Genomic DNA, 21,451 nt, shown 5'->3' with positions numbered 1-21,451 from the left:
GGTTCTATCTGTCCTCATGCTGAATGACCATAATATTGATGAAAAATATCACAGTGAAACAATATTGTGTCAAAGATATTCAGTCAAAAACATCAAGGGACAGATTATACAAGGTAAGAATATCGTTTTTATGTATATAATGATGTTTTGTTTTTAAATATTGTATATAATATTGTGTACTTTAGTATAGTTCTATTAAATATTTTCTGTAATTAATCTAATACATATTAGTTGCTATATTATTTTAGGTAATAATATTATTATAGTAATTGTTTTTTAGTATGCTTTGTAAGATTTAATATGTAATTTTAAAATGTTTTACATTTATTTAGTAATTTACAGTTTAATACCAGGCTGTTGGGTTTATAGGGGAATATGGTGGGAAGTTATTTAAATTGCAAATAGTTGTTTTCATTGTAAATTCTTTATTGAGTTAATTAAAAATGCAATTTTAATTAATCATATACATTATGCAATTGATTGTTATTTTACTCATTTACCTGTGTTTTTTTATTTGCAATTTGTAATTTAATTTTCTATAGCTTAATTATTTATTTATAATTTAGTGGCAAACTTGTAGGAGTCTAGTGCAGGAAGTTATTTAACTAAAATGATTGCTTTTATAAATTATTTTGTTAATTTTATGTTTATTAAATATTTAATGTGTAATTAATAAAGTGAATCATTTAAATGATTAACTGTTGTTTCAATTACTTGTTGTATTCTAATTAATTGTTAATTCGTCCAACACTTCACTGCTGTGCTTACGTTACTGTCGGAATAGTACACTTAACCCCTCCAAAGTCCAGTGCTGTCCCTAATGTTGAATAGATTGCAGCAGGAATAGTAAATGAAGCCCCTACAAACTTCAAGATTTTCCCCTCTATTGTGTAGATTGGAGTGAGTATGGCAAAGCTGACCCCTCCATAGTCCAACACTTTACCTACTGTTGCTTAGATTGGAGTGGGAATAGTAAATCTGACCCTTACAAAGTCGGGCTCTTTCCCTACTTTTGCTTAAAGAGTAGCTAGAATAGTAAATGTGACTCCTTTGAAGACCAACACCTTTCTTAGTATTGTTTATTTTTTATTGTTTTTACTTTTTTTCGATATACTAAACCTTATTTGGTCAATATTTTGTTCCACAATAATGATGACCCAATATTTTAGTAGTTTGCATACAAAGTATGTAAACTCAATATTTTTGAAGATTATATTTTTTACACAATAAGTGTCCCTAAACACAAAGTGATCCTACTAGCTACATATATGAGACCAGATGTCATATACATGCCCTAAAGTCGAAGCCGCAGCTGGCCATGAAGTTATGCATATGCTCACCATCCATTACAGTCATGCTATAGACATCTGTGTGCAATGTTTGGCCCAACTTGCAGCCTTATGGGATGTGCTAGGTCAATCCCATGCCAGTCATCGGACCTGAATCCCATGGCGACTCCTCACCCCATAACTTCTCAGCAGTGTGCATCAGATCCAAGAAATCGGCTCTAGATACGAGCTCGATCTGGGGTTATACCACAACATTGGGGGCAAAACGTCGACACAAAGCGAAATCGGGACCGTAATACAATTCCCAAAATATTGTCACGGTCGAGTTAAGAATAGTAAATGCATGACTTACCTCGATGATAGTAGTTACGTTACGTTATTTCTGCAGGTCTATATTCAACCATGATATTGTGACTTACGACTGCAGTCACTCACCTTGCTGGACACATCAACAGCCTCACATTGGTGCAAACACTCACAAGTCCCCTCTTTTTTTATTGTTCTCCGGCACGGCTAATCCAAACCCCACAACCTCTCCGTAACTACATAAATGTGTACTCTTTATCACTTCATTGATTTTCAGCTGTTTGGGCTAAATAAATATTTGATATTTATTAGCTTATGAAGTGCCCGAATCACCCCAGCAGGGATATCTCCGCGCTGTGACTGCTACCGTCAACCAAGAAGACTCACATCGGAACAGAGAGGTAATACTAATACATATTTGCATATGGCTGGCAGTCAAATTCTGTTTTCAAGCTGATTTTCAGTCTAGCTACAGCCCAGCACTCTTGTCTTTTTCTCTCCCTGTATTATACTTGCTACTGTGGTTCCTACTTGGCCATTCACAAACCTTGCGGTACACACTGTTTGTCTGCAGTGAATGGTTTGAGTTGCCTACTGCTGTCTCGGATGAGGGCTTTCTCCACATTGTCCTCACGAGATGAATGCCATTGAACACTGCTGCATGCCAATCCCAGGCATCAAGAAAAGTGCCTTGAGGTAGGCAGTGTGAACTCACCCGCGGACACAAAGAAAATCCCAGCGCTTAGGATGACGTTGTGTCGGCTCTTGTAGAACTCACTGGCAGCAACACAAAGTCCACCAAAGAAGAGGAGCCCCACGCTCAGGATTGGGAAAATGCTGGAGGACCTCACAGCTCCTGCAGATGAAATGTGGAAAGATAAATAGTGACATTACTTATAAAAGCCCAAGCAAAAAAAGTGTGGAAATACACATAGTGAAATGACTTATTGTATCCTGAATTGAAGAAGTGTGGAAATGCTGGTATTGAAATGGATTATCAAAGCCCATGCAAATTAAGTGTATAAAACACATAGCAAAATGACCTAAAATAGCCACTGTAAAAAGTGTGGAAATACACTTAGTGAAATTATGTATCAAGGTCCTAGCAAAAGAAGTGTGGAAAAACACTCAGTGAAATTACTTGTTGTAGCTCCTAATGAAAGAAGCATGGAAATAAATGTAGTGAAATTACTTACTCTAGCACATGCAAATGACGTGCACATACACATAGTGAAATTATTCATCTCATCCCCTGCAAATGCAGTATGTAAATACATATAGTGAAATGGCTTATCACAGCCACTGCAAAAAAAGTGTGTAAGTACACACATGGGAATGATGGATCAGGTAGCATGCAAATGAGTAAAAAGCACATGGTGGAATAACATATAACAGTCCTTGAGAATAAAGCTTGCAAAAGTACATAGTAGAACATCTTATCAGCTTCACTCTCAGTTTTATTACAAGCCTCATATACATCTGTAGGGTGTGTGGCGTACATGGTAGGAGTAGGTAGTGAATATATGTAGTGGATGTTTGGCACACATTTAAGGTGGACATGCATGTTGATTGTGCATTGTGAGTGTGTCTGTGTGTGATCATGATGCATGTAAGCAAGGTGGGTTAATATATTATTTTGGTGCCTGTCTCCATAAAGAGCTGGATTGGCATCCAGATAGGATGTTGCCATTGGCATAGAGGCTTGTGGGGTTCCCTTCTCAAGCACTGTATAAAAAAGGTTTGCTTGTGATGAAAAGTTAGATGTTCTGGGGGTGCCTGAGCCCTGCTGGTAGCACAGTGTGTGACCCATGAATGATTTCATTCTACGCATCTTGTCAACATGCCTAGTGTCTGTTGATCTATGTGCAATCTGACCATCTACGTGCTGGTCCATTGCCCTCTGACCCTGTTCCGCCCTGAATATTACACTCCTAGCACTCTGAAGTGACCAAAAGAGGACACGCAGCGCTTTAAAAAAAAAAAAAACTGTATATGTAAATACACTGCATTGTGATGTGCTCTTAAAAGTCTCTGTTGCTCCCAGTGTGAGTCTCTGCCTCCTAGCCCCACCTGCAACCATCTCTGATGTCACCACCTACAAGGATGAGTCAGGTGGATGACAGATGCCTACCACTGGTTGTGATGTGATGGACGCCAGCGCCACGTTATCTGCCTGCCCATCACTGTCTTCACCTTCTCTCTCCTGGTGCTCACGCGACTGGGAGAGTACCTGCAGTCCACAAGAGCTCTCTGATCTTCGGCTTGCATCAATTCTCCCTGGTGGGTACTTTTTATCGTGACATTTGGCTTGATGATTCAACATGAGCGTGCTTCATAATCCTTGAGATACAAGTGGCGCTGAGGCAATGTCTGGTCCTAGAAGATCCTTCTCAAAAAGCATCCATTCACCTGAGGTGAGTTTTGCAATTTTTTGGTGAGGGGTGGACCCCTTAGATAAAAATTTTACTTGATGTACATCACCATTCATTCTGGCTTGGGAGTCTTTCGAATGCGAATTAAGTATTCTTGGATTCGCATAAACCTTAGTTCCGGGTCCTCACCCTGCTCTTGCCACCTTGGGTGATGGATCTGATGCCACCCATTCCTGCTGCCAGCCTTCATGCTCTACATGGGAGGAGAAACAATATGGAGGCAAGTGCGCTTGTTTTCTTTGTTGGTGATTCATCATGGGGGTCTGGGTGCGGGGGAGGTAGCTGTACCTCCTGCAACAATTATTTCTACTCTTCAATGGACTGTGAGACCCCCATGTTATTAGGAGAAGAGTCAATATCACCGACATCATCACTTGCAGGCAGATGAGCGAGTTTGGGCAGGCGGATTGGCTGCACAGATCTCCCACTCATCCAGAGTACCCTCTGACTCCTGGTGACGTGATACGTCTGAGATGAACCTCAGCTGGGACCGCCACTCCCTGCTCCCTGGCTCGCGTGGGCTGAGCTTTCTTGGACCACCTGGCACCCTGGAGGGGCCATAGGTGTCCCTGGTATGGATACAAGCTCAAAGAAACCTCACACACTTCCAGCCAGTGCCACCACGTTGAGCATGCTCTATGAGGCATCATTGATGCTGCGATCACACTGGGGGCCGGCGATACAGGTCGCGACCAGTACTGATGGCAGTAAACGTGCACCTACATGATCAGATTGTTCAAAAAGTATTTCAAGAGCGGCAGCAACGGGCAGCTCTTCCATCATGGGCTCTGTCTGGTGCTGGGCATATCAAGGTGCCAGCTATCCATCGTGGGCATTACAGGAGAGCCTTCATGTGCAGCCAGATGCCTTTCATCATAGGCAGTGCCAGGCGCTCTGCATGGACAGCGGCCATCTTTTCATCAAAGGCACTACCAAAGGATCAGCATGTTGCTAATTAATAATTGTCCAGCCCAGGTCCCTGAGTTACTGGGTTGCCCTCTATTTCTAAAAAACAAAGGTGCCCGTAGGCATGTTAGAATAGACCCTGGAGTCTAGGAAGAGACAAACCACTTCTGAGCCGCAGCACATGCACACAATAGGAGGTACATAAGGAAGTGATAGGAAAGACTCGTCTCCTCCACCTCTGTTCTACTTCCTGTCTGTTGTCTCTACATACGCCTAAGAGTTCAGCTCAAGGTACACCTTGCAGAACTTACACCCACACAAAGCACTAGCGGGTGGCAAAAACTTTTTTGTCTGTTGAAGTAAGACGAGGGAAACACCACCTTCTTCCCCACGTAGTAGAAATTCTACCCAACCTGGTAGGGAGCTGTGAAGCCTCCATAGATTTCATAAGCCTATGCCTGTCACACCCACCAGACTACATGTTTGCCACCCCCATTGTAGATAGTGGGGATAACACCAATGCACGAGTCAGCGGCAGTGCACCTAAGAACATCCCTGTCTCTAGTGGCAAAGTGAGCAAAAAACAATGGACTGGGATGCATCCCAGAGTGATCACTATTGGCTAAGATTAAGTCAATCATTCTATCCATTCCATTTTCCTTGACTCTTAAGTTGTGTGAGTGGGTCTAGACGTAGGTTGCATAGGCGGCTGTGCAGTAGGACTGAAACTGCACCTCACTGATGCTGCCCTTCGAGGCTGAAATACAGCTGAGGTGCTTATGTTTCCATAGAGAGAGGATGTGGTCAACGCGTTTCGGCTAGGTTGAACCATGGAGTTTGGGACCAAGGCTGATTTGTATATGGTTGGTTTCTGCCTGTAAAGACAGAGTGAGCAAGAAAGTGATGGACTGATTGTGGTCCAGAGTACTTACTGGTGGCTGTTTCCACCCACTACTATTGGTTCTTCGCAGTGAGTCTCCCTACGTGTGATGGGTATGCTCAGACGTGGCTGGTAGGACTCCATCTGTACCTCAACCATGAGGCACACTAGATTGAGGCAGACCTGATGGTGATATGGACTAGCAGTTTGGCTATGTTATCCCTTATGGACTAGGGCTGTGACTGTCCTAATAACACAAGGGTCTGGAATCCGGCCCACAGTGGTCCCCTCACCAGTAGCTGAGATGAATCCAAGCTTTGCTCCCATCCATCATTTTTGCATTTCTCAAGCTGTGTCAGGTGGAACCACAGACAGGGCAGTCACTAGTGCCTGAGATAAACCCCAGCTTTGCACCCATCTCTTTTTAATCTTCTCGGGTGGCGCCAGATCAGCACAGCTGGGCAGAGTGGCTGGATTGGCAGTGTTTTCGATTTAAAAATCTTTTTTTTTGCTTTGAGATTTTTATTTAGCTCCTCATACCGGCTCTGCAGCTTCCAAGCACGTACGCCTTTAGACAATCGGCTTCTCTTGACTGGCTGTATCTTCGATTTCCCAATATCTCTTCAGCATGTCTCATGAGTGAGAGTGTGACAGAGTGCCTTCTCTGCAAGTCTCTCTCCCCGGGGGTCTTAAGAGTCCTTTGAGGGTCACTGGACAGTGAGGGCCCCGAGGAGGTATCTTGAACGCTCACGGCCAATATGGTAAGTTCTGGCTTGGGTGTAAGGTGTGTGTGAAATGAAAACACACATCCCTTGTCAGTGTGAAAGAGACTGATGTTTGTAGCGCTGCGAGAATAGCTTAGGAGCTAAACGTGTAAAATCAGTTTATCCAGAGAGACGTCGTTGCTGTGTAAAGCACGTGCACGTGGAACCTGTGGAACCCCTGGGGATAGTTCTGCTGTCTAAAGCATGGCCCTGTGAAGGAAAGGTAATGTCATGGTCCGTCTCCTGAGCATGTAAACTCACTGAAATCAATAAAGTAGCTCTGCTGTGTAAAACACGAGGCTGTCTGACCCTGTGACCTGAGGGAGAGTTCTACTGTCCGGGCCCTCATCTTGTAATAGCTGTGCACCTGAGGGACAGCTCTGCTGTCTCAACCACGACCTTGTGAAAGAAAGGTAATGTGATGCCCTGAATCCTGAACATGCAAACTCTTTGAAACCAATGAAGCATCTCTGCTGTCTGAACATACTACTGTGTGATTCGTGTAACCATGCATGCCAACAGACCCGATTTAGGCGGAAGACTCACCATTTGTGTAGATTAAAGACTATTTTTTTTTTACCTGCTTAAACCTAAAATTGCCTCTGTTCAATGTATATCAATGGGGGAAATGCACTCCCCCCATTATTTTTTTTTTTAATCAACCACTTTCCAGTTGTTGGCATGTATTGTAACCGGAGGGATAGCGCTGCTGTCTGGGCCCTAATCTTGTCCTGGCCGTGCACCCGTGGGATAGCTCACCCGTCTGTGGACGGGCAGAATAAGACCTGTCTGGCTCTCCGAGGCCTGAGCATGGGGAAGCTGGGTAAAGTGGGAAATAGCTCTGCTGTACAAAACCAGACACTTTTATATATGGCTACTTTGGGGTTTGCTCGGTTTACGTACGGCATCAACCTGTAATTGCTGTGTAATCTGAGGGATAGCTATGCTGTCTAACACATGACCCTGTGCCCTCTGTACAACGCAAGGACGTCTGAGCCTTTGTTCCTAATAGCTGTGGTGCCCAAGCTGTGTTTTCACTGTAGTAGCTATCTAACTTGTGGGGCAGGTTTGTCGTTGTCTGTGACTCGAGCCTGTAAACTGTAAATGAGGAGGGACAGATTACCAATGGAAAATAAACCTGCTCCCCCCCCCCCCCATCTGAACCCTGGGTGATGGCTCTGTGTGCCTTGTACCCTGAGTAGCGGCTTTCGTCGCCAAGGCTCACAAATGTAAGAGGTGCTTTACCTGTAGGGGGCCTGGGCCAGTTGTAAGTGTGCCACTTTGGGATTAGATGTGCTGCTGAGGCCTGAGCCTGGAAGGCATGAGTACTCCAAGGACAGGTTCCACTGCCTAGAACATGACTCAGTAAAATCTATGCTACTTGTGCAATAATAGCTCTGCTGTCAAAGGCCACACAGCCTTTAGTAGCCGAGTAACAGGAGGGGTAGCTCTGCTTTTCTAAGGCTGGTTTCTGTAATATTCGTGTGCATTAGTATAACATGAGAGAAGGCCCTGCTGTCTAAGGCCTGCAACTGCACAGTGAGTGACATCTGAGGGGTAGCTATTCCTGAAGGCGGTATAAAGTGAGAGGTCGCTCTGCTGTCTCAATCCTCAGCCTGTTATAGCTATGTACCATGCGCGATAGATGTGCTACCTAAATCCTGAGTCAGTATGTGGCATAACGGTCAGAGCTGCTGACTTCAGAGCTGGGGAACCAGGTTTGAATCTTGGCGTCGGCTCAACGTCCTGTGATACTGGACAAATCACTTAATCTCCCCGTGCCTACCAAAAACATGAATGTATCCTTGTGTATTGCAACTGGGGCTCATGTACCTTCGAGTCGAGTTTGCGCTGTCTTAAAAAACTGCAAAACAATAATAATATATAACTGTGTATCCGGAGATTACCCTTGATAAATCACGATCCTGTGACAACTTTGTATCTTGAGGTTCAGCTCTCCTGAACCACAAGCCTGTATTAGTGTGTACCATGCTGCCTAAGGTGTGAAGTTCTCACCAAAGAACTCCAGGGCCTGTGCAACCCTGAATGCACACCTGGCACCTGTGCACACACGAAAGATAGAAGAAGTTCTTACGTAGTAAGTATTCCGCAGTGTCCTGCTCATAATCCGCATCTTCTGGGAAATGATCAATTTTCTTGCAGACTCCTCGGAAATTTCCTGTAAGAGGGAAAATAGATTTGTTTTTAAAGTTTAGGATTACATGAGTGGCTGTAGACCTGTTGTAAGAGGATGATAAAAGATGTTTTATTGAAGTTTTTTGTGACCGACAGGAATACAACTACATGCCAAAGATCCTTCGACCTCCTCCTCAAGCCTTTCCAACCCGTCATAGAGAAGCACGACGACCCCAACCTTTTAGCATTCCACCCAAACAACAATCCAACCCAGCACAGCAACAAATAGATAAAGACACAGAAGCCACACACTATCACACAACAGACCAGTGAAGATCACACTTAACTCGTGGACTTGTTACATGGTGCATTCGTGGTAGTTAGCAGGTTACTTCTACACACTATCCCAATCTATCAGTCACCTGCCAGTCTCACTTTCTTACACAGCCTTCTTCACCACCTTTCCACCATCATTTACTGCAAGATTCCAACACAGCACCATCCTACAGCACAATCTGAGACTGATCAACATGTTTCGACGCTTCTGAAGTTCACCAAGCATCGCTGAGACCTTCAACCACCTCATCTTGTTCAACTGAATCTCAGCACATAGGTACTCTTCTAAAAGCCCAGCACTTTCCAATCTTAGCTCACACAACATTTCTACCTACTGAATTATCATTCACTGGTTCACCGAATCTTGACTTCAGATTTACACAAAATCAAGCCTCCCTTATCTTGATCACTTTTCCTACCTCAAATTTCCTTTCCTTACCACAAGACGTGTGATCCTAAATCACTTTGCGCTCACACCACTCTTGTGCTTCCTTTGTGAACATCCACATCTTTATCTGGTCTTGTTACATTTCATAAACAGGCTTACACTACTCACCAAACTAGTTGTAATATGATACACCCATAGCTGCTGCACACTACCTTGCTCCATTGAAACCCTAGCGTTATTGGCAATGCAATACTTTCCTTCAATGAGCGATTGAAACGCTCCACTTGTCCATTACTCTTTGGATTATACAATGCTATTGTTATCTACCTGTTGCAATGATGTCTCAGATACTGTTTTATTTTTGATGTCAACATTCACACAGTGATCCATGTAGCTAAGCATGTGGTCCATTCTATGTTGAGAGATGCTATGCTATGCCAAAAGGAAAACAATTAAGTGATGCGTGGATACCTTAAATTAATTTCAGCTACTGAAAATTACTCTGGTCTGCAATCCGTTCCATGGGTGGGAATGCTACTCAGGGCGAGTGAGAGTGGTTCAGACTTTTTGCAAGCATTACCCCATCACCTTTTTGTGTTTGATGTTACATCCCAAGTGACAAAGGATCCCTTGCTCATTCTGTCACAAGATCCAAGCTATACCTCACTGAGGAAGCCTAAATAGGCAAAATCCAGACTGGAGTTGCTCGTGTTCCCTTCTGGAGGGGACTTCACCTGGCGGGTCAGGACGGATTAACCCGAGGGAGGAGCAGGGTCAGTAATGTGCATAATGTCGGCTTCTGTCTAGCACGGCGCAGTAGGTGAAAATGATGGGTTTGAATGCTACATAGAGCAGCTGCCTGTGCTTGAGACATTTACCAGCATTCCTCCCATCACCTTTGGTATGTTTGATGCTATGCCAAAAGGCATTATCTTGAAATACTGTCATCCTTCCAAGGTTATAAGCGCTGCAAAGTGGCTCAGCTAAGTATGCAGATCCGTTGACTTTATGCGGAGCACAAACCTACTTGCAAAAACACCCTTACCCCACCAAGCATGCCAACTATGTTTGCTTGGTAAGCAACTTCCATCTCATTTTTGGGCCCTGACATCCAGTGCAATCCATTTAGTAACTATACTCAAGTATATCATCTTCACACAATTTGCTCTACATCATCAGTATCAGTCATCCCTCACTGTAATTGGAACCCTATCCTGCTTACGATTGATGGACTTGGCCCGCTATGTGGGTACCAATGTCACCTTCCAAAACCGCTGGACACTGTTGCATTACATCTTTATCATCACATTCAACGACACTCTATTCCAAAAAGTCTGATCTTCCAACCTAATTCCTAGAGATATGCAGCATGGTATCCTCACATCTTCCTGTAACTTCAGCTTGCTGTTTACAATATCCTGCCAACGGTGTTGCCTGGCACTCAACCCCCTGAGACCACATACAGTGATAATCGAACACTATCTTTTTCTTCAACCATTGACTTGTGCATATTGTGTCTCATAAGTGTCACACCCACTACTGCCACTCTTTCCTCACTGCCTACACCACCCTTTTCTTCTTAACTTTCTTTTGATCTCCTCCCACCCAAGTGAAATGCTACTTATGTCCAAACTTTGACCTCGCTTTACCTACTCCAGGGTGTGCATGGATTCAAAATACATTAAAAGCTCACATCTGTAAAACTACATTCAGTCTATCATTCTTACAGTTCTTACCCAATCTACTGGACAGAATTCTGCAGACCATACGCTTCCATTTAGCTGAACCTCTACCAACCACATCCAGCACCTTGAAGGACTGCTCACTTTAGTGTTGGCAAGTATCTCATCCAGAGTGACATATCCAATGATCCATAACCTCTCCAGTAGCCTATGAATATTTATATGCACGATTATAGCATTATAGCCCGGTACTCTGGGCAACAATACTTGTTAAAAGCCCCGAACCTGTGTCATAGGCCTGTGCTGTGTGAAGATAGCCTACAGGCTATTACGATACTAGACCAACTGAGGGTAGCATGTTCTAAATTAAAAATGGAGAAGTAGAAAGACAAACATTGAAGTGTTGGAGCAGAGGGCCTCTACTACCCATCATAAACTCCGAGCCAGTCCAATGTCTTCAGTGGAGCAGTCAACTTTCCAGTGTTCTTATGTCTTATAGCACGTCATCTAGTAAGACTCTAAAATTCCTCCCCAAAGCTTAGCATTTTAATGACTCCACAAGTTTCCCACTAAATGCATGTTCCCCTGGTCTAGTGTGTAATACTGTTGCCACTATAAAACCACACATTTTCTTGCTTTAATACATACTCCCAACCTCCAAAGTTCTTCTTTAAATTCACCCAGCTCACCCCTCTTTCTGACATTAATACGAGAGAGGAATCAGGCTATTTTTGTTTGGACTCAGAATGGCAGACTGTAAGGTAGCATAGATTCTGGGGGGCTGGCTGCAAACACGGATAATCAAAGCTCGTAGTCATCACAAGCTGGGCTCAGAACTATGTTGTTGCACACACAAATGGACATTGGGTTCTCATGACATGCAAGAGCAATTGTTTAGCACATGGGGGTGCAAAGCATGACATTCCCCAGTTAGACAACAACTGAATAGAATCTTTGGATATGGCCATGCCCTCGTCTGGAAATGTTCAGGTTATTACGTTAACTTTTTAAATTAGTTTTGAATCTACGTTATTGGAAGATCTTCCTTCTTTGACTGTGCACGTATTCAAAGAAAGTGTAAAGCAGTAGTACTTTCATTAGTCCACAAAAAATGAAAAAGATAAGATTCAATGTTTGAGTCGAATATCAGAAATCAAGATTTTGATGAACATTATGGCAATGAGGTTGAGTTCAGGATCAAGTCTTAGTTTCTGAAGATCATACTACATTTATCACGCCAAGACATAGATAGACCATGGCTGAGCATCTTCTAGATGTCGTTCAGGCTTTATCATCAGTTGGCAGCTTAGAGATTCGGCCTAGTCTTCTTGCGGAGAACACATTTGAAAAAACACTCAATTCACTTGCTCTGATATACAGTGGATCACACATTGTATCTTTTAAACTTGAGAAATGTAAGTGTAGGTATTATTCAGGGCTAACCATTCTCACATTGGTTGACCGACTCAGGAGCTGATTCCCATCACGATTAGAGCTCATGCGCATAAGCAAGGGATTAGAATTGGGGGCAAAGTGTGCAAGCTTCTCCACTTTGATGAGGACATGTTGATTCTGCTTGTCCAGCCACCAGCCACACTGACTTCCCTGAAATTAATTGATTCTTTCAGATCCTTTGCAGGATACAGAAATATTTGTGCTAAGTTCAGGTTTATGGATTTGTTTGGGGGAACTTTAGGGGAAGGTGTCCATCAATGTAAATTTGGAAAACTAGGTCTCAAATCAAGTAATTAGAAATGATTTTTAAAGGAATGTCTCTGCTTTATGAAGGCTGATCTGGGACCTGTCATGGATACGTTCAGTTGAATATTACCCGTCAGACAACCTAAATCTCTCTTCGCGCACAACGATAAATATTAACATGATTGTGCTTTCACGTTTTTTTATATATGTTTAGTGACTTTCTGCTGAGATGAATTGCCAGTAAGGACAGTGGCTAAACGGAAAACAGTGGAAATAGCGGAGGAAATCGGCTGGTATGTGTTGCAATCATTCAAAAGTGAGACACAATTAACTGCTCATGTGGAAGAAGCTTTGACAATTGACTAATTTATCTAAATATCAATCAATCAATCAATTGGTTCTTGTAAAGCGCAGCTTATCACCCGTGAGGGTATCCAGGCGCTGGGCTGCGGGTCTCAGTCAAAGAGACAGATGTAGAGTCCCTTCCTGTCATTGATGGTGATGTTCGAAGGTGGAGAGGAAGGATATTCTGGGATTTGGTGGTGTTTAAACAAATAAACAGACATGATATCTTTCACAGAGGGTCACCTTTCAGTTAAATATATTACAGAGATAAAAAAGAGCTAAACATTTTAAAAAGAACATAACGTACATTTACTGAAGTAGGATTATACAACCACTTTCTGAAGATGAGATTTGTTTTTTAATGAAAAGGCTCTTCAAAAAGAGATGAAGTTGCCCTGTTTATGCCCCATGGACTTATCTCCATCCCATGTATTGCAGAGAGGAGAAATACAACTGGGTGACAATGATCCTCTGGCACTTGCTACATTTCTTAAAAGCAGTACATTTCCGTTTTTGATCTTTGAATTACAGGATCTAATGCTGCTTTTAGGTAACACTGCAACTCACTGTTAGAAGTGGCTTCTCCAGCTCTTTGTTATGTCTTTATTTACTGTGGGACCAATCAGAAGAGAACTGGGGTGACATACCACCCCTCCAACTCCAGTCCTCATAATATCTTTAGAAGTGCAGGATAAACAGTAGCTGCTGATTTGCCTCTTCCGCTTGGTATCCATCATTCACTATGGCCATAAAATAAAATGAAGTCTGGTGACCGCCATCAACACACTCTGCCTTGATTTAAAAATACATTTTCAAAAAGCTGTTCCTTCCAGCACATGCATTCACATTAAGAGCTTCTGATAAGCATGCTCTGCACCATCTGCAATTAAAATAAACAATATTAACTTCCTATAGAGCCTTTGGACAGTCAGTATGTTGTTGCTCCAAACAGCATTACCATGCCCTTGGAAACTGACAAACCCAGGTTCAGTGCTTCTTGGCTTGCAGATCCCAATGCACAGTTTTGGTAAAGGATTCACCCAGAGAATTGTGTTTTATCTTTGCAGTTGCACTTTTAACCTCTTGCGTGCCCCGCCCTTTCCCCGCCCTGTGCCGGGCTTTCTATTAGCGGGCGGAGTTCATGACGAGATGGTCTCGTCATGGGCACAGCGCAACCGCGGCCCATGACGAGACCATCTCGTCATGGGCACTGAAGGGGTTAAGAACAGAGGAGAGGGTTCAATCTTCCTCCTTCTGAGATCTGTAAGTGCTTGTCTTGGGTGACTGTCCTTAAAGACCCTGCAGAAGGGCGGGAGATGTCTTTGCTGGTAATATCTAAGAACCTGACTGGAAGGCTCACCTCCGAGACCATCACTTGCTTGGGTTTCATGTTGATTTTCTCTGCTTCTCTTTATGATTTTCTTCTCTATTTTGTGGTTAGTAGCTAATATGATTTTCCTTTAGTTTGGAGCACACATTCCTAATTCTTTTAATTGTGTTGTATTGTATTGCATCACTTATGTAGCGCTTTTTGCCCTTATGCAGGGTGCTGAAGCGCTTGCTTCCATGTCTTTGTTATGATCTTATGTGGGAATTGTTTCCATGTCGTGTGTGATGACCGCAGAGGTGCAGTTTTCGTGTTATGAGACACAGCGCTTAGCTGTGTGGTGGATGACGAGGCGTGAGAGATAGACACCGTTTGTGATACTCACTGAGACGGCAGCTTTGAGCAGCTCGGCAGGTCCTTCATGGAGTTTCGTATTACCATAGTCCGCTTAGTTACTTTACTGGGTAACTGCTGGTTGATATTTGGTGCCCCAGAATATATGACGTTACAATGCATGCAATTACAGCGCGTGCATTTACAACGCAGTCTTTACATCGCAACTACCATTACATTACATGATTTTACAATGCATGCCATTACAACGCATTTTTAAAAACTACTATTACAACGCATTCCATTACAACGCATACCATTACAACGCATAATACTTTTAGGTCAACAGTAGGGTAAGAGTTTGATAGTGTAGGGGTAAAAATTACTATTCCCACTCCAGTTAGTGCAACAGTAGGGAAAGTGTTGGATAGTGTAGGGTTAAAAATTACTATTCCCATGTACCCCAAAACCCCCACCCTAATACTAAAAAAATCTCCATTACTTACCTTATAATGCACTGTAATGGCATGCGTTGTAATGGTATGCGTTGTAATGGCATGCGTTGTAGTGACAGGCGTTGTAATGGCATGCATTGTAATGACATGCGATGTAAAGGCAGTTGCGTTGAAACAGTTGCGTTGTAAAGGTAGGTCGTTGTAATGACTGCGTTCTAATGGATGTTTCCTGGTACCCCACACCCTTCCTTCCAACCCAACTCTGCCTGAAATGAAATCCTGAGATTGGCCAGATCCTGCAAAGAATGACTAAAGGATTCTTTTAACAAATCTTTGGTTTGCCTTGGGGTGATTGCCTTGACCAGCCTGTTGAGGGAGTTTGGCAATAAAAACGCATTCGCCTTATCTTTCCATTCTCCCGCTTCAGCCTGCCAGGTGTGTTTTTTTACACTCCCTACTGCTACCTTTCTCCAAACCCTTTCCTCTGCATCTCCTCCCACCAAAGCATGCATTGCAAGTTCTCCTCAAAGCCTTGGGTAGTCTGTCATCCTTCCCGCATCATTTGCTGCTGAAATACACACCTGCCACCGAATCCATCATTTGACAGATATCTGCCCCTGTCAGCAAAATGCAAATGCGGTTCCATCACAAGTTGTTCAAAAGTTGAAAAATGCTCTTGATGAATCTCGGCTTTCAAAGTATCCATGTAAAAACAGAGATTAATGGGCCTGTCCTCGTGGGAAGCATCAAACAACACTCAGAGGCGTGGACAGTTTAAATCATCCCTGGAAGGAACATAAGGCAGCAGCAGAGGGGGAGGGAATGTGATGTGATGTTGTTATTTTAGGCTGCTTTATAGTCCGTGGATGGCACATCCCCTGAGCTGGGCTGGGCAGTAATACTGTTTCATGCTTCCTTGCTCCTTTTAATTACCACAACAATCTGTTTTAAATAGTGTGTGTTACAGCGCACCTCTCGTGAATCTTTTCAAAGGGATCGTGCGTGTTTTGTTTTGTTTACTAATTGATTCAGGTCGCCAACATAGCCAGGACCCAGTACAGCATTCCGGTCCATGGTTTCATTTAACAACCTCATGCATTCTGGGAGATGTAGTCCTAGCTCACTTCTGTTTGACTAGCACTCTTGTCAGCAGTGTTTTGGAAAGGGCAAGCCCTGGACTGGAGCACTGCATCCAGTGGCGGCTGGCATCTATGGGAAGGGGGAGGCAGCACAGGTGCGAAAATAATATAAAAAACACATACTTGAGGATGAACATGACGCCCTCCACTCCGGGCCTCTTCTTACAGGAACTGGTTGCTGCACCTCCCTTGACCACTCCTGGCGCTACTCTCATGCAACTTGAGAGCAGGGCCCTGATTGGAGGGAGCGGCCTCACTCGGATCTCCACAGCGCTCTGGATGCCTGCACTCACTGACAGCTGGGTTAGAGATGTTTAAAGTGCACAAATGTGGCTAGCTGTCGCAAGAAAGCTGGCCAAAAAGACATGCATACTTTAAACAGTGCATAGACAGCCCACCCTCCTCCCTGCTGCTGTCCCTCAGCAGCGGCACGACCCCCGTCCTGACGCTCTGGTCGGCTTCGGGGAATGAAAAATAAAATGGTAATAAATTACCCCTTATCTTTCATCTCTGCAGCTTTGGGGGGATTTTTAATGGGGTGATGCTCCTCCGCTCCAACGGACAAGCCATCCTTGACTGCATCATTGGTGACAAGGAGTCACGTGCTAACCTTGTAAGTGATGCATCAATATTGATGATGCAAAAGGTGATCAACATAAAAACCATCATCCAACGAGCCAATAGGCAGTCACCGAACTCAGGCATCTGTCCTGGCACAGAATGAAGCCAGGAGCTGCTTTGATCCCCAGAGGACCCAACTCAAAAACCCTACTTGCAAATGACCTTGACCCAGCCCTATCAGACTGTCAGAAACCAGCTAAACTCGCGACTAAAGCTGCCTCAGCCCTAAGGGGCTTTGAGAGGCTTGTATGACTGCGTCTACCAGTGCTTAATTTGTGCTGGTGTTTTCAGGCGCTCGACACAGGCACTTATTCGTAAACACCAGCAAATCGTTTTGAGAATACACCACCTGGTGGCGCTGTGTGTGCATTTTTAAGGAAACTTCATTAGGGGTGCATTTAACTTTTTAATATATCTAAAAATAATGATAGCACTCAGCCTTAAACCTGAAGTTTTAAGTGACGTTTGGGTTGTGTCAGCTGCAGTGGGCCTGTGTTAAATGACTTGGGCCCTGGAACTTACAATTTTTACAAATTAAGCACTGGCATCTATCCCTTTAATGCTCTTCATAGTTAAATATGACCTGTGATGGGTACAGAGGTGAGTCTAGCATGTAACCGATGCTGTCCCAGCCCTTACAAGGGTGCTGGTTTTACATGTAACTGATTTTATGCAAACCACGGCAACCTTCTGTAGGGATCCCAGCGGTGCCTGCATTAGCATCTCTTTCAGCTACCTCCCCTCACCTACTTCAGCGTGTGCCAGCCTAGCATTCAACTAAGAGGCTCATTATTGGAAGGGGTGTTTGCATGTTGTGATGGAAGCCACCCTGCTGTGTAGACATTGATGCGTTTTAGAAATTTAACACACACACAATAAATGAAGCATTGCTTTGTGCTCCCTTCTCAGGGGTTTCTTTTCAGAGGGGAGTGTTGAATAAACATTGGCTTTACAGAGGGATGTTAACCCATGCCTTGCCGGGAAGAACTTGCCTCTACAAATCATAGTAAGACAGAAAAAGACACAGAAACAATCAGGGGCGTTATAGCTAGGTGAAAATTTCAGTTAAAACATATGGTCGTCAAAAAGAAAAAATGAAATTCACCAGTCATAGTTATCTCATTTAACTATAACTCGTACACAGTATGTACGGTATGGGTAGCTCACAATTTCACTTAACTATAACATCCCTTTAACCTTTGTTTTCTTCAATACATTTCTATGTGTTTTTTTAGTGTAAAATAAAATGTTGATTGCAGCCAGGCCCGCACCCAACCCGCTAATTGCGCCCAACCACCTTTTATATATATTTATTCCACAATGGCGGTCACAACTTTGTAGTTAAAGTTAGGACCTAGTTACCATAGGAAGACTGTGTTTTGGTTTGCTAATAACTTCGGTGCTGTTTGATGAATCCTAAGGAAAGTTTCCCAAAAAAGGTCATCCACCTCAGCTCCTGAGAGATACGTCACATCGAGAAAAAAAAGAGGGTCCCAAAATGCCACCATGAAATTCCCATTTCTGAGCAGCGCTACAGCCCAAATGGCTGAACGGAATTACACCAAATTTGGCAAAAGCTTGAACTTTACCCAAAAAAGGGTGGGTTTTGTTGCTTACTGTAAATTTGTTTGGTATTTTTTGAGAAATTAGGGTTCAAAATGTATGTATATCTAAACAGGTGGGATATGGGATACTCGAGGGATCGGATTGGCTGAGGGTCTTTTTTCCCCCCATCAGCTGGCTCACTCCTGAGGGAGCAAGAGGCTCCATGGAGTCCGCAGTACCACCTGCTCTGATTAGCTGGCCGCAAAATGAGGAGAAATGTTGATCCTGCCATTTCAGGACATGTGCACCTAGTCCTCATGTCCAGAAAGTAAAAAAAAAAAAAGACATATGGTATAAGGGGGCCAGGTAGAGGTACTTTGATCCTCTGTACTTTGTGTGGGGTCCCACTGGGACCACCACCCCAGGGCCAGATACAGAAAATGGGGGTTACAACGATCCTGCGGGACTAACGCGGGAGCCGCGGGGGACACCCTTGCTCCCATGGCAGTTCCACAGGAGCGCAGGGGCCACGCTGACTCCAGTGAGAGTCCCACAAGATCAGAAACCTTCAAAAAAGGGGAGAGGGGGCATATATGTCTGTGGTGGGTAGGCCACATGAGGGCAGTTGGCCGTGTGGTGATGCCACATCTCGCTCTGCCGGGGCTGTCTGACTGTGAAGATTCTGCCACCCTTCGGTCAACCCCTCACTGCACACGGGGCAAGGCCATGCATGGCAGGGAGCTGCCAGCCTAAGGGGAGTTGGGCACAGTGCCTGACCGCCTGGCCAGGCCATGTGGCAAATGCCATGTTGGCATGGGCGAAATTCACTGGTAAAATAAAGGTTAAAGTAAAGTTATAGCTTGGTGAAAATGTCAGTTTAACTGTAACTTTGAAAAAAAAACAAAAAAACACTGCAATTCACCAGTTAGAGTTATTTCAAATAATAAATACCTATAACTATATAATTCACACCCTTGCCATGCACTGCTTATCACCTCACATATGGCATGACTTATTCAACTGTATTAATGATAACATCAATAGGACATCTGAAATTAAATTATTGGCAATGACATTGTGCATGGCTCGGCATGAGTTATAGTTACTTGAAATAACTATAACTGGTAAATTTCAGTCTTTTTTTATTCTAAAATATTATGTTTCAACTGACATTTTCACCTAACTATAACATCACTTTAACCATAATTCTTTTCAGTGAATATATATGTGTATAGTTATATATATATATATCTATATAGAGAGAGAGCGCATTTGTGGGCTCCAGTGGGCAGAATAACACTACACCTGGCATGAACCTAGAACTTAGCAAAAAACATGTCTTTGTTGTAAATGTCTTCAGCATTTTTTTGAGAAATTGGTGTTTAAAAAATTGTTGGATGACCATGAAAGTGTTGAAACCGTTTCTAAGTGAACTGTCCCCAAACCCAGTTTTAAGAACTGTTCATCGACCCAAATTAAAAATATATATATGAACAAGAGAACTTTTTTACCCCGGTCCATTTTGGGGCTTGCAGAATATAAACCAGGTTTGTGTACCCAAAGGCTCTGATTGTCTGACTACAAGAGAACATTTTCTTTTGCAGTTCCCATTGCAGGATGCAGAGCACAGCACAGTAGCTGTCCTGAAAAAAATCTAAAAGCCACATAAGAGGCTAGGATGGGCACATCCTGATCCCTATGCCTTGGTTGGGGAGCCCCAAAGGACCCCCATCAAACTTTAAAATAAAGATTATATATATATTTGGAAAGGCATTGCTGGTTTTCTATTTTTCAACAGTATGTAAATCCCAGGTGTCCATTGATTTGTAATACCTGTACTGACACTGACAAAAGACCAAGAACCTCTGTTCTTGTTTCACAGAAATTGGTCATGGAAATTCATAGTGCTGTCTGCAAAACTCAGATAAATTCTGAGTGGAAACAGAGATAAGAGAGTCAGTATTTTTATTGAGGTTTTTCCTTCAGATAACTGGAAATTGATGCAGCTTACTTATAATGTCGCTCAATGGCCAATAAAACAGCAACACCAAAAAGAAAACCAGAAACTTATCAATGTGTAGACAGCAATGGACATTCATAAAAATTAAAATACAAAATCGCTTTTTCCAGCTTGACAACACTTGCAGTGCTCTTGATTGAACATTGTCCATGTTGACATTCCATCAGAGTGGTAAACCAGCCATTTGATTGGGCTGTAGTGATTTACACATTCCCTGTGTTAATCTGTCTCCCATACCAGATGAGACACATGGAACAGCTGTATCATGTATGGACCATAACTCAGTCTCATTGGTCCCTCAAATCCTGTGTCAGTATTTTGATAGGATGGTGACAGGATCCAAACAGTGGGGGGTGGAGTATTTTGATAGGATGTTGATTGTATCCGAACTGCGGGAGGTGGAAATTACTTGATCTCCAGATCCAGGATCTTTGATCACGTGGCTTCCTCACCATGTGACAACCTGGGCAAGACCCATGCAAGAAGAGACGTAAACTGCCTGGAGAAAGGAGGAACCACCAGTGAAGAGAGGGGATTGTTGTTCTGTATTCTCCAGAGGAGAAGCCTTCATTGTGGTGTCATCAGCCCAGCTACCTGCTTACTAAGGAGCAGTGAAGAGACTCGGGTCTTAATCTTGCTGGAGAAGCTACATATGGCATGAAGGAAGAGACCAAACTTGCATTGGAAATGGGGCTGTAAATGTGCATTTTGGGAGAACACCATCTGAAAAACGAGACCACCGTTGCACAGAAATGACAAAGAACTAAGTTCACCAAGTGTAAGGGGAAGCCTCTAGGTCGTGGTTCTCCAAAGTCCATCCTGGAGGGCTGGATCCATGTCAGATTT

The 21,451-nt window shown here is 43.4% G+C and overlaps 1 protein-coding gene across 1 annotated transcript in view; it reads right to left on the bottom strand.

The window, feature by feature from the left end:
- CACNG3 (calcium voltage-gated channel auxiliary subunit gamma 3) overlaps window positions 1-21,451 on the bottom strand; it is a 245,593-nt gene that overhangs the window by 10,991 nt on the left and 213,151 nt on the right. The window contains exons 3-4 of the mRNA XM_085629466.1: window positions 8,673-8,756; window positions 2,311-2,451 (exon numbers count right to left, since the gene is read on the bottom strand). Coding sequence (XP_085485592.1) covers window positions 2,311-2,451; window positions 8,673-8,756 — 225 coding nt within the window. The remainder of the gene's footprint in view (window positions 1-2,310; window positions 2,452-8,672; window positions 8,757-21,451) is intronic.

The sequence above is a fragment of the Triturus cristatus genome, chromosome 10, assembly GCF_964204655.1.
Source record: "Triturus cristatus chromosome 10, aTriCri1.1, whole genome shotgun sequence".
NCBI classification, from domain to species: domain Eukaryota; kingdom Metazoa; phylum Chordata; class Amphibia; order Caudata; family Salamandridae; genus Triturus; species Triturus cristatus.
This window is presented reverse-complemented; position numbering and strand designations above follow the sequence as displayed.